This window comes from Oncorhynchus keta, chromosome 14 (genome assembly GCF_023373465.1).
Source record: "Oncorhynchus keta strain PuntledgeMale-10-30-2019 chromosome 14, Oket_V2, whole genome shotgun sequence".
Classification (NCBI taxonomy): domain Eukaryota; kingdom Metazoa; phylum Chordata; class Actinopteri; order Salmoniformes; family Salmonidae; genus Oncorhynchus; species Oncorhynchus keta.
Window position 1 is genome coordinate 1439062 of NC_068434.1, and position 16811 is coordinate 1455872.

Here is a 16811-nt window from a genome sequence, read left to right on the forward strand (position 1 = left end):
GAAGGAGGAGAAGGGAGGAAGAGGAGAGAGGAAGAGAGGAAGCGGAGGAGAGAGGAAGAGAAGGAGGAGATGGGAAGAGAGGCAGAGAGAGGGGAGAGGAAGAGAAGAAGGAGGAGGAGAGAGGAAGAGGAGGAGAAGGCGGAGAAGAGAGGAGGAGGAGAGAGGAAGAGAAGGAGATGGAGGAAGAGAAGAAGGAGGAGGGGAGAGGAACAGGAGAGAGGAAGAGGAGAGGAAGAGGAAGAGAAGGAGAAGGAGGAGGAGAGAGGAAGAGGAGAGAGAAGGAGAAAGAGGAGGAAGTGGAGAGAAGAGGAGGAGAGGCAGAGAAGGAGAAAGAGGAGAGAGGAAGAGAAGGAGGAGATGTAGGAGGAAGGAGAGAGGAGGAGGAAGAGGAGGAGGAAGAGGAGAGAGGAGAGGAAGAGAGGAAGAGAAGGAGGAGGAGGAGAGAGGAAGAGAAAAAGGAGGAGTGAGGAAGAGGAGAGAGGAAGAGGAGGAGAGGAAGAGAGGAGAGGAGAGGAAGAGAAGGAGAAGGAGAGACGAAGGGGAGAGAGGAGAATGAAAAGGAGGAGAGAGGAAGAGGAGGAGAGAGGAAGAGGAGGAGAGAGGAAGAGGAGAGAGAAGGAGAAAGAGGATAGAGAAGGAGGAAGAGGAGAGAGGAGAGAGAAGAGGAGAGAGGAAGAGAAGGATGAAGAGGAGAAAGGAAGAGGAGAGAGGAGGAGGAAGAGGAGAGGAGGAGGAAGAGGAGAGAGGAGGAGGAAGAGGAGAAACAAAGAGAAGGATGAAGAGGAGAGAGGAAAAGGGAGAGGTGAGGTGAAAGAGAAGAGAGAAAGAGAGGAAGAGGAGAAAGAACCTAGAAGCCCACTGTAGAAGACAATACAAAAACAAACTGTGGACCACCCATATTTGGCTAAATCTGAATAACCTAGAAATATCTGCGTGACTATATCGGCATGACAGTATCTGACTATATCTGGAGGGCTAAATCTGACTAACCAAGCAATATCTGCATTACAATATCTACATTAATATATCTACATTACTATATCTGGAGGGCTAAATCTGACTAACCTAGCAATATCTGGATTACAATATCTACATTACAATATCTGGCTATATCTGGAGGGCTAAATCTGACTAACCTAGCAATATCTACATTACAATACCTACATTACTATATCTACATTACTATATCTACATTACAATTTCTGCATTACAATATCTACATTACAATATCTGGAGGGCTAAATCTGACTAACCTAGCAATATCTGCATTACAATATCTACATTACAATATCTACATTACAATATCTTCATTACTATATCTGCATTACTATATCTGGAGGGCTAAATCTGACTAACCTAGCAATATCTACATTACAATATCTACATTACTATATCTGCATTACAATATATACATTACTATATCTGGAGGGCTAAATCTGACTAACCTAGCAATATCACTTTTAATTTTGATTTATTTTTATGACACACTCAAGAACCTCCAGACGCTAACCAGCTAACTAGCTACAAGCTATTTAGTCATTGTTAGTTTAAAAAATAAATAAAATAAAAAAAAATAAAAAAATAAAAAAAAAACCTGGATAACACTCGCCAGCCCAGCTTCCCTGCCCATCCACCGCTGCCCCCTGGACACTGATTTCTTGGCTACATAGCTGACGCACGCTGGACTGTCCATTAATCACGGTACCCCATTCTGCTTGTTTGTTTATCTGTCGGCCCAGTTGCCTAGTCAACGCCATTTTACCTGCTGTTTGTTGTGCTAGCTGATTAGCCTCGCCTACTGTTTTTAGCTAGCTTTCCCAATTCAACACCTGTGATTACTGTATGCCTCGCTGTATGTCTCTCCCAAATGTCAATATGCCTTGTATACTGTTGTTCAGGTTAGTTATCATTGTTTTAGTTCACAATGGAGCCCCTAGATCCACTCTGCATACCCCTGTTACCTCCTTTGTCCCACCCCCCCACACATGCGGTGACCTCACCCATTACAACCAGCATGTCCAGAGATACAACCTCTCTCATCATCACCCAGTGCCTGGGCTTACCTCCGCTGTACCCGCACCCCACCATACCCCTGTCTGCGCATTATGCCCTGAATATATTCTACCATGCCCAGAAACCTGCTCCTCTTATCCTCTGCCCCCAACGCTCTAGGCGACCAGTTTTGATAGCCTTTAGCCGCACCCTCATACTACTCCTTCTCTGTTCGCGGGTGATGTGGAGGTAAACCCAGGCCCTGCATGCCCCCAGGTACCCTCATTTGTTGACTTCTGTGATCGAAAAAGTCTTGGTTTTATGCATGTCAACATCAGAAGCCTCCTCCCTAAGTTTGTTTTACTCACTGCTTTAGCACACTCTGCTAACCCTGATGTCCTTGCCGTGTCTGAATCCTGGCTCAGGAAGGCCACCAAAAATTCAGAGATTTCCATACCCAACTATAACATCTTCCGTCAAGATAGAACTGCCAAAGGGGGCGGAGTCGCAGTCTACTGCAGAGATAGCCTGCAAAGTAATGTCATACTTTCCAGGTCCATACCCAAACAGTTTGAACTACTAATTTTGAAAATTACTCTCTCCAGAAACAAGTCTATCACTGTTGCCGCCTGCTACCGACCCCGTCAGCTCCCAGCTGCGCCCTGGACACCATTTGTGAATTGATCGCCCCTCATCTAGCTTCAGAGTTTGTTCTGTTAGGTGACCTAAACTGGGATATGCTTAACACCCCGGCAGTCCTACAATCTAAGCTAGATGCCCTCAATCTCACTCAAATCATCAAGGAACCCACCAGGTACAACCCTAACTCTGTAAACAAGGGCACCCTCATAGACGTCATCCTGACCAACTGGCCCTCCAAATATACCTCCGCTGTCTTCAACCAGGATCTCAGCGATCACTGCCTCATCGCCTGTATCCGCCACGAGCCGCAGTCAAACGACCACCCCTCATCACTGTCAAACGCTCCTAAAACACTTCTGTGAGCAGGCCTTTCTAATCGACCTGGCCCGTGTATCCTGGAAGGACATTGACCTCATCCCGTCAGTTGAGGATGCCTGGTCATTCTTTAAAAGTAACTTCCTCACCATTTTAGATAAGCATGCTCCGTTCAAAAAATGCAGAACCAAGAACAGATACAGCCCTTGGTTCACTCCAGACCTGACTGCCCTCGACCAGCACAAAAACATCCTGTGGCGGACTGCAATAGCATCGAATAGCCCCGTGATATGCAACTGTTCAGGGAAGTCAGGAACCAATACACGCAGTCAGTCAGGAAAGCTAAGGCCAGCTTCTTCAGGCAGAAGTTTGCATCCTGTAACTCCAACTCCAAAAGTTCTGGGACACTGTGAAGTCCATGGAGAACAAGAGCACCTCCTCCCAGCTGCCCACTGCACTGAGGCTAGGAAACACGGTCTCCACCGATAAATCCATGATTATCGAAAACTTCAATAAGCACTTCTCAACGGCTGGCCATGCCTTCCGCCTGGCTACTCCAACCTCGGCCAACAGCTCCGCCCCCCGTAGTTCCTCACCCAAGCCTCTCCAGGTTCTCCTTTACCCAAATCCAGATAGCAGATGTTCTGAAAGAGCTGCAAAACCTGGACCCGTACAAATCAGCTGGGCTTGATAATCTGGACCCGCTATTTCTGAAACTATCTGCCGCCATTGTCGCAACCCCTATTACCAGCCTGTTCAACCTCTCTTTCATATCGTCTGAGATCCCCAAGGATTGAAAGCTGCCGCAGTCATCCCCCTCTTCAAAGGGGGAGACACCTGGACCCAAACTGCTATAGACCTATATCCATCCTGCCCTGCCTATCTAAGGTCTTTGAAAGCCAAGTCAACAAACAGGTCACTGACCATCTCGAATCCCACCGTACCTTCTCCGCTGTGCAATCTGGTTTCGAGCCGGTCACGGGTGCACCTCAGCCACACTCAAGGTACTAAATGATATCATAACCGCCATCGATAAAAGACAGTACTGTGCAGCCGTCTTCATCGACCTCGCCAAGGCTTTCGACTCTGTCAATCACCAAATTCTTATCGGCAGACTCAACAGCCTCGGTTTTCGGATGACTGCTTTGCCTGGTTCACCAATTACTTTGCAGACAGAGTTCAGTGTGTCAAATCGGAGGGCATGCTGTCCGGTCCTCTGGCAGTCTCTATGGGGGTGCCACAGGGTTCAATTCTCGGGCCGACTCTTTTCTCTGTATATATCAATGATGTTGCTCTTGCTGCGGGCGATTCCCTGATCCACCTCTACGCAGACGACACCATTCTATATACTTTCGGCCCGTCATTGGACACTGTGCTATCCAACCTCCAAACGAGCTTCAATGCCATACAGCACTCCTTCCGTGGCCTCCAACTGCTCCTAAACGCGAGTAAAACCAAATGCATGCTTTTCAACCGATCGCTGCCTGCACCCGCATGCCCGACTAGCATCACCACCCTGGATGGTTCCAACCTTGAATATGTGGACATCTATAAGTACCTAGGTGTCTGGCTAGACTGCAAACTCTCCTTCCAGACTCACATCAAACATCTCCAATCAAAAATCAAATCCAGAGTCGGCTTTCTATTCCGCAACAAAGCCTCCTTCACTCACGCTGCCAAGCTTACCCTAGTAAAACTGACTATCCTACCGATCCTCGACTTCGGCGATGTCATCTACAAAATGGCTTCCAACACTCTACTCAGCAAACTGGATGCAGTCTATCACAGTGCCATCCGTTTTGTCACTAAAGCACCTTATACCACCCACCACTGCGACTTGTATGCTCTAGTCGGCTGGCCCTCACTACATATTCGTCGCCAGACCCACTGGCTCCAGGTCATCTACAAGTCCATGCTAGGTAAAGCTCCGCCTTATCTCAGTTCACTGGTCACGATGGCAACACCCATCCGTAGCACGCGCTCCAGCAGGTGTATCTCACTGATCATCCCTAAAGCCAACACCTCATTTGGCCGCCTTTCGTTCCAGTACTCTGCTGCCTGTGACTGGAACGAATTGCTAAAAAATCGCTGAAGTTGGAGACTTTTATCTACCTCACCAACTTCAAACATCAGCTATCCGAGCAGCTAACCGATCGCTGCAGCTGTACATAGTCTATTGGTAAATAGCTCACCCTTTTCACCCACCTCATTCCCATACTGTTTTTATACTGTTTTTATTTATTTACTTTTCTGCTCTTTTGCACACCAATATCTCTACCTGTACATGCCCATCTGATCATTTATCACCAGTGTTAATCTGCAAAATTGTATTATTCGCCTACCTCCTCATGCCTTTTGCACACATTGTATATAGACTGCCCATTTTTTTCTACTGTGTTATTGACTTGCTAAATTGTTTACTCCATGTGTAACTCTGTGTTGTCTGTTCACACTGCTATGCTTTATCTTGGCCAGGTCGCAGTTGCAAATGAGAACTTGTTCTCAACTAGCCTACCTGGTTAAATAAAGGTGAAATAAAAAAATAAAAATAAAAAATATCTACATTACAATATCTACATTACTATATCTACATTACAATATCTGGCTATATCTGGAGGGCTAAATCTGACTAACCTAGCAATATCTACATTACTATATCTACATTACTATATCTACATTACTATATCTGGAGGGCTAAATCTGACTAACTTAGCAATATCTACATTACTATATCTGGAGGGCTAAATCTGACTAACCGAACAATATCTACATTACTATATCTACATTACTATATCTGGAGGGCTAAATCTGACTAACCTAGCAATATCTACATTACAATATATACATTACTATATCTACATTACTATATCTACATTACTATATCTGGAGGGCTAAATCTGACTAATTTAGCAATATCTACATTACTATATCTACATTACTATATCTACATTACTATATCTGGAGGGCTAAATCTGACTAACCGAACAATATCTACATTACTATATCTACATTACTATATCTGGAGGGCTAAATCTGACTAACTTAGCAATATCTACATTTCTATATCTACATTACAATATCTACATTACTATATCTACATTACTATATCTGGAGGGCTAAATCTGACTAACTTAGCAATATCTACATTACAATATATACATTACTATATCTACATTACTATATCTACATTACTATATCTGGAGGGCTAAATCTGACTAACTTAGCAATATCTACATTACTATATCTACATTACTATATCTACATTACTATATCTGGAGGGCTAAATCTGACTAACTTAGCAATATCTACATTACTATATCTACATTACAATATCTGGAGGGCTAAATCTGACGAACCTAGTAATATCTACATTACAATATCTACATTACTATATCTACATTACTATATCTGGAGGGCTAAATCTGACGAACCTAGTAATATCGGCATTACAATATCTGGAGGGCTAAATCTGACTAACCTAGCAATATCTACATTACTATATCTACATTACAATATCTGGAGGGCTAAATCTGACTAACCTAGCAATATCTACATTACTATATCTACATTACTATATCTGGAGGGCTAAATCTAACAAACCTAGTAATATCTGCATTACCATATCTACATTACAATATCTACATTACAATATCTACATTACTATATCTGGAGGGCTAAATCTAACTAACCTAGCAATATCTGCATTACAATATCTACATTACAATATCTACATTACAATATCTACATTACTATATCTGGAGGGCTAAATCTGACTAACCTAGCAATATCTACATTACTATATCTATATTACTATATCTACATTAGTATATCTGCATTACAATATCTACATTACAATATCTACATTACTATATCTGGAGGGCTAAATCTAACTAACCTAGCAATATCTGCATTACAATATCTACATTACTATATCTACATTACAATATCTACATTACTATATCTGGAGAGCTAAATCTAACTAACCTAGCAATATCTGCATTACAATATCTATATTACTAAATCAACATTACAATATCTGGCTATATCTGGAGGGCGAAATCTGACTAATTTAGCAATATCTACATTACAATATCTACATTACTATATCTGGAGGGCTAAATCTGACTAACCTAGCAATATCTACATTACAATATCTACATTACAATATCTACATTACTATATCTACATTACAATATCTACATTACAATATATACATTACAATTTCTACATTACTATATCTGCATTACAATATCTGGAGGGCTAAATCTGACTGACCTAGCAATATCTACATTACAATATCTACATTACTATATCTACATTACTATATCTGGAGGGACAAATCTGACTAACTTAGCAATATCTACATTACAATATCTACATTACAATATCTGCATTACAATATCTGGAGGGCTAAATCTGACTGACCTAGCAATATCTACATTACAATATCTACATTACTATATCTACATTACTATATCTGCATTACAATATCTACATTACAATATCTACATTACTATATCTGGAGGGCTAAATCTGACTAACCTAGCAATATATACATTACTATATCTACATTACAATATCTACATTACTATATCTACATTACTATATCTGGAGGGCTAAATCTGACTAACCTAGCAATATCTACATTACAATATACATTAGTATATACATTACAATATCTACATTACAATATCTACATTACAATATCTGGAGGGCTAAATCTGACTAACCTAGCAATATCTACATTACTATATCTACATTACTATATCTACTACATTACAATATCTACATTACAATATCTACATTACTATATCTGGAGGGCTAAATCTGACTAACCTAGCAATATCTGCATTACAATATCTACATTACTATATCTGCATTACAATATCTACATATCTGGCTATATCTGAGGGTGAAATTACTAATTTAGCAATATCTACATTACAATATCTACATGGAGGGCTAAATCTGACTAACCTAGCAATATCTACATTACAATATCTACATTACAATATCTACATTACAATATCTACATTACAATATCTGGAGGGACAAATCTGACTAACTCAGCAATATCTACATTACAATATCTACATTACAATATCTGGAGGGACAAATCTGACTAACCTAGCAATATCTACATTACAATATCTACATTACAATATCTACATTACAATATCTACATTACAATATCTGGAGGGACAAATCTGACTAACTCAGCAATATCTACATTACAATATCTACATTACTATATCTACATTACTATATCTGGAGGGCTAAATCTGACTAACCTAGCAATATCTACATTACTACATTACTATATCTACATTACTATATCTGGAGGGACAAATCTGACTAACTTAGCAATATCTACATTACAATATCTACATTACAATATCTGCATTACAATATCTACATCACAATATCTACATTACAATATCTACATTACTATATCTGGAGGGCTAAATCTGACTAACCTAGCAATATATACATTACTATATCTACATTACAATATCTACATTACTATATCTACATTACTATATCTGGAGGGCTAAATCTGACTAACCTAGCAATATCTACATTACAATATCTACATTACTATATCTGGAGGGCTAAATCTGACTAACCTAACAATATCTACATTACAATATCTACATTACTATATCTGGAGGGCTAAATCTGACTAACCTAGCAATATCTACATTACTATATCTGGAGGGCTAAATCTGACTAACCAAGCAATATCTACATTACTATATCTACATTACTATATTTACATTACTATATATACATTACTATATCTGGAGGGCTAAATCTGACTGACCTAGCAATATCTACATTACAATATCTGCATTACAAAAAAAAAAAAAAAATATGCCATTTACACGCTTTTATACTTACAGTCATTTGCATACATTCTATGTACTACTACCCTCTACAAGCGCCATTACAACTAGAAGGACCACAATACAATATCTACATTACTATATCTGCCTTACCACTACCACCACTACCACTACCACCATGTACTTACCCCCATACTCTACGTTCCTTAACCCAATTTAGGAATTTTTCTCCAAATGGAGGTGGAAGGTATATGATAGGCGCCCTCACGAACAAGCCGCCCTTCTCCAGGCCATGAATGACGCATGCAATGACATCACGGTAGACCAGTGTCAGGCCTGGACTCACCCGAAGATTCTTCCCAAGATGTTTGGCTAATGAAAACATCCATTGTGATGTGGATGAGAACCTGTGGCCAAATCCACAAGACAGGGTTGATGGAAATATAGAAGTACATTAATCAATCCTTTGTTTTGCTTTTTACAGTAAGGTGAGGAACACTGCAGTGATGTTTTACAGTAAGGTGAGGAACACTGCAGTGGTGTTTTACAGTAAGGTGAGGAACACTGCAGTGATGTTTTACAGTAAGGTGAGGAACACTGCAGTGATGTTTTACAGTAAGGTGAGGAACACTGCAGTGGTGTTTTACAGTAAGGTGAGGAACACTGCAGTGATGTTTCACAGTAAGGTGAGGAACACTGCAGTGATGTTTACAGTAAGGTGAGGAACACTGCAGTGATGTTTTACAGTAAGGTGAGGAACACTGCAGTGATGTTTTACAGTAAGGTGAGGAACACTGCAGTGGTGTTTTACAGTAAGGTGAGGAACACTGCAGTGATGTTTTACAGTAAGGTGAGGAACACTGCAGTGATGTTTTACAGTAAGGTGAGGAACACTGCAGTGATGTTTTACAGTAAGGTGAGGAACACTGCAGTGATGTTTTACAGTAAGGTGAGGAACACTGCAGTGATGTTTTACAGTAAGGTGAGGAACACTGCAGTGATGTTTTACAGTAAGGTGAGGAACACTGCAGTGATGTTTTACAGTAAGCCAGGTGAGGAACACTGCAGTGATGTTTTACAGTAAGGTGAGGAACACTGAGGAACACTGTGTGATGTTTTACAGTAAGGTGAGGAACACTGCAGTGATGTTTTACAGTAACGTGAGGAACACAGTGGTGCAGTGAGGAACACTGCAGTGATGTTTTACAGTAAGGTGAGGAACACTGCAGTGATGTTTTACAGTAGGTGAGGAACACTGCAGTGGTGTTTTACAGTAAGGTGAGGAACACTGCAGTGATGTTTTACAGTAAGGTGAGGAACACTGCAGTGATGTTTTACAGTAAGGTGAGGAACACTGCAGTGATGTTTTACAGTAAGGTGAGGAACACTGCAGTGATGTTTTACAGTAAGGTGAGGAACACTGCAGTGATGTTTTACAGTAAGGTGAGGAACACTGCAGTGACGTTTTACAGTAAGCCAGGTGAGGAACACTGCAGTGTTGTTTTACAGTAAGGTGAGGAACACTGCAGTGATGTTTTACAGTAAGGTGAGGAACACTGCAGTGATGTTTTACAGTAAGGTGAGGAACACTGCAGTGACGTTTTACAGTAAGCCAGGTGAGGAACACTGCAGTGATGTTTTACAGTAAGGTGAGGAACACTGCAGTGATGTTTTACAGTAAGGTGAGGAACACTGCAGTGATGTTTTACAGTAAGGTGAGGAACACTGCAGTGATGTTTTACAGTAAGGTGAGGAACACTGCAGTGATGTTTTACAGTAAGGTGAGGAACACTGCAGTGATGTTTTACAGTAAGGTGAGGAACACTGCAGTGGTGTTTTACAGTAAGGTGAGGAACACTGCAGTTGACCTTTACTGTATTTTTTTCTTTTTTGTAGCTAATTATTTTTGCTTTGATTCAAAGAAACCTATGTTGTGATTTTATTGTATTTCATCAATTAATTTCATATTTTGTTCAATGATTCCACTGTGTCTGTAGTATTCTTCTACTAGTCCTTTTACAGTGATGTATTTACGTGTGGTAGCATAATGAAACATCTATCACATATTTTGTACGACAATATTTAATGATTATACGAACAACTACACAGTGAAACTAACTATCGGTATCTTGTGTGTGTGTGATCTAAATGAATGGTCCTATTGGTATTTCATGATAAATTAGTTCTTTGAACCAATGATTCTGCAAGTGCAAGGTTTCTTTAAAGATGTGAATGCACAATGCAATGTTTTGAACATTGGACAGCCTGTGTTACAAGTGATGACCGGTTTGAGTTTTGTGTCTAGAGTTTTGAAAAATGACCACACGGTTCTGAAATTAGTGCCAAAGTGATTGTAAACAACTGTAGGATGACGAGTAGGACTAACAGTACAAACGGCCAGAATAAAACTTGGACTTTTGACGTTATTTTTATAAGTTTTGCAGAGCCTTTGTCGTGCAGTGTGGACCTCCCCCGGATGAACCCAGCCCCTCTCTGGATTCAGTGGGAATATAAGTGTGTGTGTGTGTGTGTGTGTGTGTGTGTGTGTGTGTGTGTATGTGTGTGTGTGTGTGTATGTATGTATCTGTGTGTGTGTCTGTGTGTGTATGTATCTGTGTGTGTGTGTGTGTGTGTCTGTGTGTATGTATCTGTGTGTGTGTGTGTATGTGCGTGCGCATATGTGTGTATTACTCACAGGTCTGCTTGGTGTCATGGCAGGTGTTGTCCTCCAGAGAGAAGATGGGGGGAACACAGGCTGCCGTGGACCCCAGCCCCTGACCCAATCCCTGGCCCAAACCCTGGCCCAGCACCTGGCCCAGACCCTGGCCCAATCCCTGGCCCAATCCCTGGCCTAGCCCCTGGCTGAGGTAGGAGGCAGAGGAATAGTAGGAATGCATCCGGTACTGAGGAGACACGTTGTGGCTGGATAGACGACTCTCGCCGTTCGGCATCTGTTTCAGACAATAACACACACACAGACAGGTGGGGAGAAAATTATTGTCTTTCTCAATTTCAAAATTATATTTAAACAGAGCATTAAACAGAGCTCACAAGTCCTCTCTCAGCTAAAAGGAAGTTAAATGATATTTAAACAGAGCTTTAAACAGAGCTCACGTCCTCCCTCAGCTTAAAGGAAGTTAAATTATATTTAAACAGAGCTCATGTCCTCCCTCAGCTTAAAGGAAGTTAAATGATATTTAAACAGAGCTTTAAACAGAGCTCACGTCCTCCCTCAGCTTAAAGGAAGTTAAATGATATTTAAACAGAGCTTTAAACAGAGCCCATGTCCTCCCTCAGCTTAAAGGAAGTTAAATGATATTTAAACAGAGCATTAAACAGAGCTCACGTCCTCCCTCAGCTTAAAGGAAGTTAAATGATATTTAAACAGAGCTTTAAACAGAGCTCACGTCCTCCCTCAGCTTAAAGGAAGTTAAATGATATTTAAACAGAGCTTTAAACAGAGCTCACGTCCTCCCTCAGCTTAAAGGAAGTTAAATGATATTTAAACAGAGCTTTAAACAGAGCTCATGTCCTCCCTCAGCTTAAAGGAAGTTAAATGATATTTAAACAGAGCTTTAAACAGAGCCCATGTCCTCCCTCAGCTTAAAGGAAGTTAAATGATATTTAAACAGAGCTTTAAACAGAGCTCACGTCCTCCCTCAGCTTAAAGGAAGTTAAATGATATTTAAACAGAGCTTTAAACAGAGCTCACGTCCTCCCTCAGCTTAAAGGAAGTTAAATGATATTTAAACAGAGCTTTAAACAGAGCTCACGTCCTCCCTCAGCTTAAAGGAAGTTAAAGGTTATCAATGCATCATGCATGTTTACGGGGCGGCAGGTAGCCTAGTGGTTAGAGTGTTTGGACTAGTAGCCAAAAGATTGCAAGATCGAATCCCAGAGCTGATAAAGCCTGAACAAGGCAGTTAACCCACTGTTCCAAGGCTGTTGTCAAAAATAAGAATTTGTTCTTAACTGACTTGCCTGGTGTTACTGTCCTTGAAGGTGTTTTACACTCTGTTATTAGAGACAATATAGGAATCATGAAGGTGTTTTACATGTGGCTCCCTCCCTCTGTCCAGTGTCTCACTATTCTCCCCGTTGGTCCCTCCCTCTGTCCAGTGTCTCACTATTCTCCCTGTTGGTGGCTCCCTCCCTCTGTCCAGTGTCTCACTATTCTCCCTGTTGGTGGCTCCCTCTGTCCAGTGTCTCACTATTCTCCCCGTTGGTCCCTCCCTCTGTCCAGTGTCTCACTATTCCCCCCGTTGGTGGCTCCCTCCCTCCTCCAGTGTCTCACTATTCTCCCCGTTGGTCCCTCCCTCTGTCCAGTGTCTCACTATTCTCCCCGTTGGTCCCTCCCTCTGTCCAGTGTCTCACTATTCCCCCCCGTTGGTTGCTCCCTCCCTCTGTCCAGTGTCTCACTATTCTCCCTGTTGGTCCCTCCCTCTGTCCAGTGTCTCACTATTCTCCCCGTTGGTCCCTCCCTCTGTCCAGTGTCTCACTATTCTCCCCGTTGGTCCCTCCCTCTGTCCAGTGTCTCACTATTCTCCCCGTTGGTCCCTCCCTCCCTCTGTCCAGTGTCTCACTATTCTCCCCGTTGGTCCCTCCCTCCCTCTGTCCAGTGTCTCACTATTCTCCCCGTTGGTCCCTCCCTCTGTCCAGTGTCTCACTATTCTCCCCGTTGGTCCCTCCCTCTGTCCAGTGTCTCACTATTCTCCCTGTTGGTCCCTCCCTCTGTCCAGTGTCTCACTATTCTCCCTGTTGGTGGCTCCCTCCCTCTGTCCAGTGTCTCACTATTCTCCCCGTTGCTCCCTCCCTCTGTCCAGTGTCTCACTATTCTCCCTGTTGGTCCCTCCCTCTGTCCAGTGTCTCACTATTCTCCCCGTTGCTCCCTCCCTCTGTCCAGTGTCTCACTATTCTCCCCGTTGGTCCCTCCCTCTGTCCAGTGTCTCACTATTCTCCCCGTTGGTCCCTCCCTCTGTCCAGTGTCTCACTATTCTTCTCCCCTGTCCAGTGCTCCCCCTCCCTCTGTCCAGTGTCTCACTATTCTCCCTGTTGGTCCCTCCCTCTGTCCAGTGTCTCACTATTCTCCCTGTTGGTCCCTCCCTCTGTCCAGTGTCTCACTATTCTCCCCGTTGGTCCCTCCCTCTGTCCAGTGTCTCACTATTCTCCCCGTTGGTGGCTCCCTCTGTCCAGTGTCTCACTATTCTCCCTGTTGGTCCCTCCCTCTGTCCAGTGTCTCACTATTCTCCCCGTTGGTCCCTCCCTCTGTCCAGTGTCTCACTATTCTCCCTGTTGGTGGCTCCCTCCCTCTGTCCAGTGTCTCACTATTCTCCCTGTTGGTGGCTCCCTCCCTCTGTCCAGTGTCTCACTATTCTCCCCGTTGGTCCCTCCCTCTGTCCAGTGTCTCACTATTCTCCCCGTTGCTCCCTCCCTCTGTCCAGTGTCTCACTATTCTCCCCGTTGCTCCCTCCCTCTGTCCAGTGTCTCACTATTCTCCCCGTTGGTCCCTCCCTCTGTCCAGTGTCTCACTATTCTCCCCGTTGGTCCCTCCCTCTGTCCAGTGTCTCACTATTCTCCCCATTGGTGGCTCCCAGTATTGCTGGTAGTTGTACAAGTTTCTGTAGTAGGCTGCAGAGTTAAGGTAGGTAGGGTAGGGTTAAGGGTAGGTAGGGTAGGATTTAGGTAGGGTAAGGTTAAGGGTAGGTAGGGTAGGGTAGGATTTAGATAAGCTAGGGTTAAGGGTGGGCAGGGTAGGGTTAAGGGTAGATAAGTTAGGATTTAGGTAGGGTAGGGTTAAGGGTAGGTAGGGTTGGATTTAGGTAGGGTAGGGTTGGGTTAAGGTAGGGTTAAGGGTAGGCAGGGTAGGGTTAAGTTAGGGTAGGGTTAAAGTAGGGTTGGGTTAAGGAAGGGTAGGGTTAAACTAGGGTTAAGTTAGGGTAGGGTTTACGTAGGGTAGGGTTAAGGTAGGTTAGGGTTAAGGTAGGTTAGGGTTAAGGTAGGACAAGGTAGGGTTAAGGTAGGGTAGGGTTTACGTAGGGTAGGGTTAAGGTAGGTTAGGGTAAGGTAAGGTAGATTAGGTTAAGGTAGGGTAGGGTTAAGGTAGGGTAAAGTAGGGTTAAGGTAGGGTAGGGTTAAGGTAGGGTAAAGTAGGGTTAAGGTAGGGTAGGGTAAAGGTAGGGTTAAGGTAGGGTAAGGTTAAGGTAGGATAGGGTTACGGTAGGTTAGGGTTAAGGTAGGGCAGGGTAGGGTTAAGGTAGGGTTAAGGTAGGGTATGGTTAGGGTAGGGTAGGGTTAATAGTAGGGTATGGTTAAGGTAGGGTGGGTAGGGTAGGGTCATGGGTAGGGTTAAGGCTAGGGTTAAGGGTAGGAGAGGGTTAAGGGTAGGTTTAAGTGTATGGTTAAGAATAGAGTAGGGTTAAGGCAGGGTTAAGGAAGGGTAAGTAGGGTAGGGTTAAGGTAGGGTAGGTAGGGTAGGGTTAAGGTACAGTAAGGTTAAGGGTAGGGTTAAGGGTATGGTTAAGGGTAGGAAAGGGTTAAGGGTAGGATAGGGTTAAGGTAAGGCAGGGTTAAGGTAGGATAGGGTTATGGTAAGGTAGGGTAGGGTTAAGGTAGGGTAGGATTAAGGGTATGGTTAAGGGTAGGGTTAAGGTAGAGTATGGTTAAGGGTAAGGTTAAGGGTAGGGTTAAGGTTAGGGTTAAGGGTAGGATAGGGTTAAGGTAAGGTAAAGTGAAGATAGAGTATGGTTACGGGTAAGGTTAAGGGTAGGATAGGGTTAAGGTAGGGTAGGGTTACGGGTAAGGTTAGGATAGGATAGGGTTAAGGTAGGGTAGGGTTACGGGTAAGGTTAAGGTTAGGATAGGGTTAAGGTAGGGTAGGGTTAAGGTAGGGTAGGGTTAAGAGAAGGGTTAAGGTAGGGTAGGGTTACGGTAGGGTAGGGTTACAGAGAGGTCTACCTGGTATTGTTGGTAGTTGTACAGGTTACTGTAGTAGGCTGTAGGGTAGCGTGACGGCTGGTAGAAGTTGTAGTAGGAGGTGTCCACCAGGAGGTCAGCTGTTCCGTCAGTAGACTGCCCCCTACTGAATGCTGTGGGGCTGGATGCCAGGCCAGACCGACTACCTACAAGGGATTGAGGACAGGGATAGAGGTCAGGCAGGGCCAGGTATACTGTCCCTCAGACCAGACCGACTCCCTGCAGGGACAGAGGAACAGGGTTAGGGTTAGAGGTCAGGCAGGGCCAGGTATACTGTCCCTCAGACCAGACCGACCCCCTGCAGGGACAGAGGAACAGGGTTAGGGTTAGAGGTCAGACAGGGCCAGGTATACTGTCCCTCAGACCAGACCGACCCCCTGCAGGGACAGAGGAACAGGGTTAGGGTTAGAGGTCAGACAGGGCCAGGTATACTGTCCCTCAGACCAGACCGACTCCCTGCAGGGACAGACAGGAGAGAGATTAAAAAGACATTCACTCTGCTCCCACTGCTCTCCATCTGTACACATGCTGAAATGATGGACTTAAAAATCCTCCAGCCAGTGTACTGCCACCCCTAGTACACTGATACCAACTCTGCCAGTTCCAAGAGAGTTCACAAGGTTGGAAACTAATTGCAAAAATCACTGAAGTTGGAGACTTATATCTCCCTCACTAACTTTAAGCATCAGCTGTCAGAGCAGCTTACCGGTTGGTGCAGCTGTACACAGCCCATCTGTAAATAGCCCATCCAACCAACTACCTACCATCATCCCCATTTTTGTTTTTTGTTTTTCTGTTATTTTGCACACCAGTATTTCTACTTGCACATCATCATCTGCACATCAATCACTCAGTGTTAATTGCTAAATTGTCATTACTTCGCCACTACGGCCTATTTATAGTCTTACCTCCTTACCTCATTTGCATACAGTGTATACAGATGTTCTATTGTGTTATTGACTGTGTGTTTGTTTACTCCATGTGTAACTCTGTTGTTGTTTCTGTCGCACTGCTTTGCTTTATCGTGGCCAGGTCTCAGTTGTA

At 43.4% G+C, this 16811-nt stretch overlaps 1 protein-coding gene across 1 annotated transcript in view; it reads right to left on the reverse strand.

Moving 5' to 3' along the window:
- The window catches only part of dmrt1 (doublesex and mab-3 related transcription factor 1), a 79158-nt gene that overhangs the window by 21572 nt on the left and 40775 nt on the right, over positions 1–16811 (reverse strand). Inside the window, 2 exon segments of the mRNA XM_052460805.1 lie at positions 11491–11746; positions 15750–15913. Coding sequence (XP_052316765.1) covers positions 11491–11746; positions 15750–15913 — 420 coding nt within the window.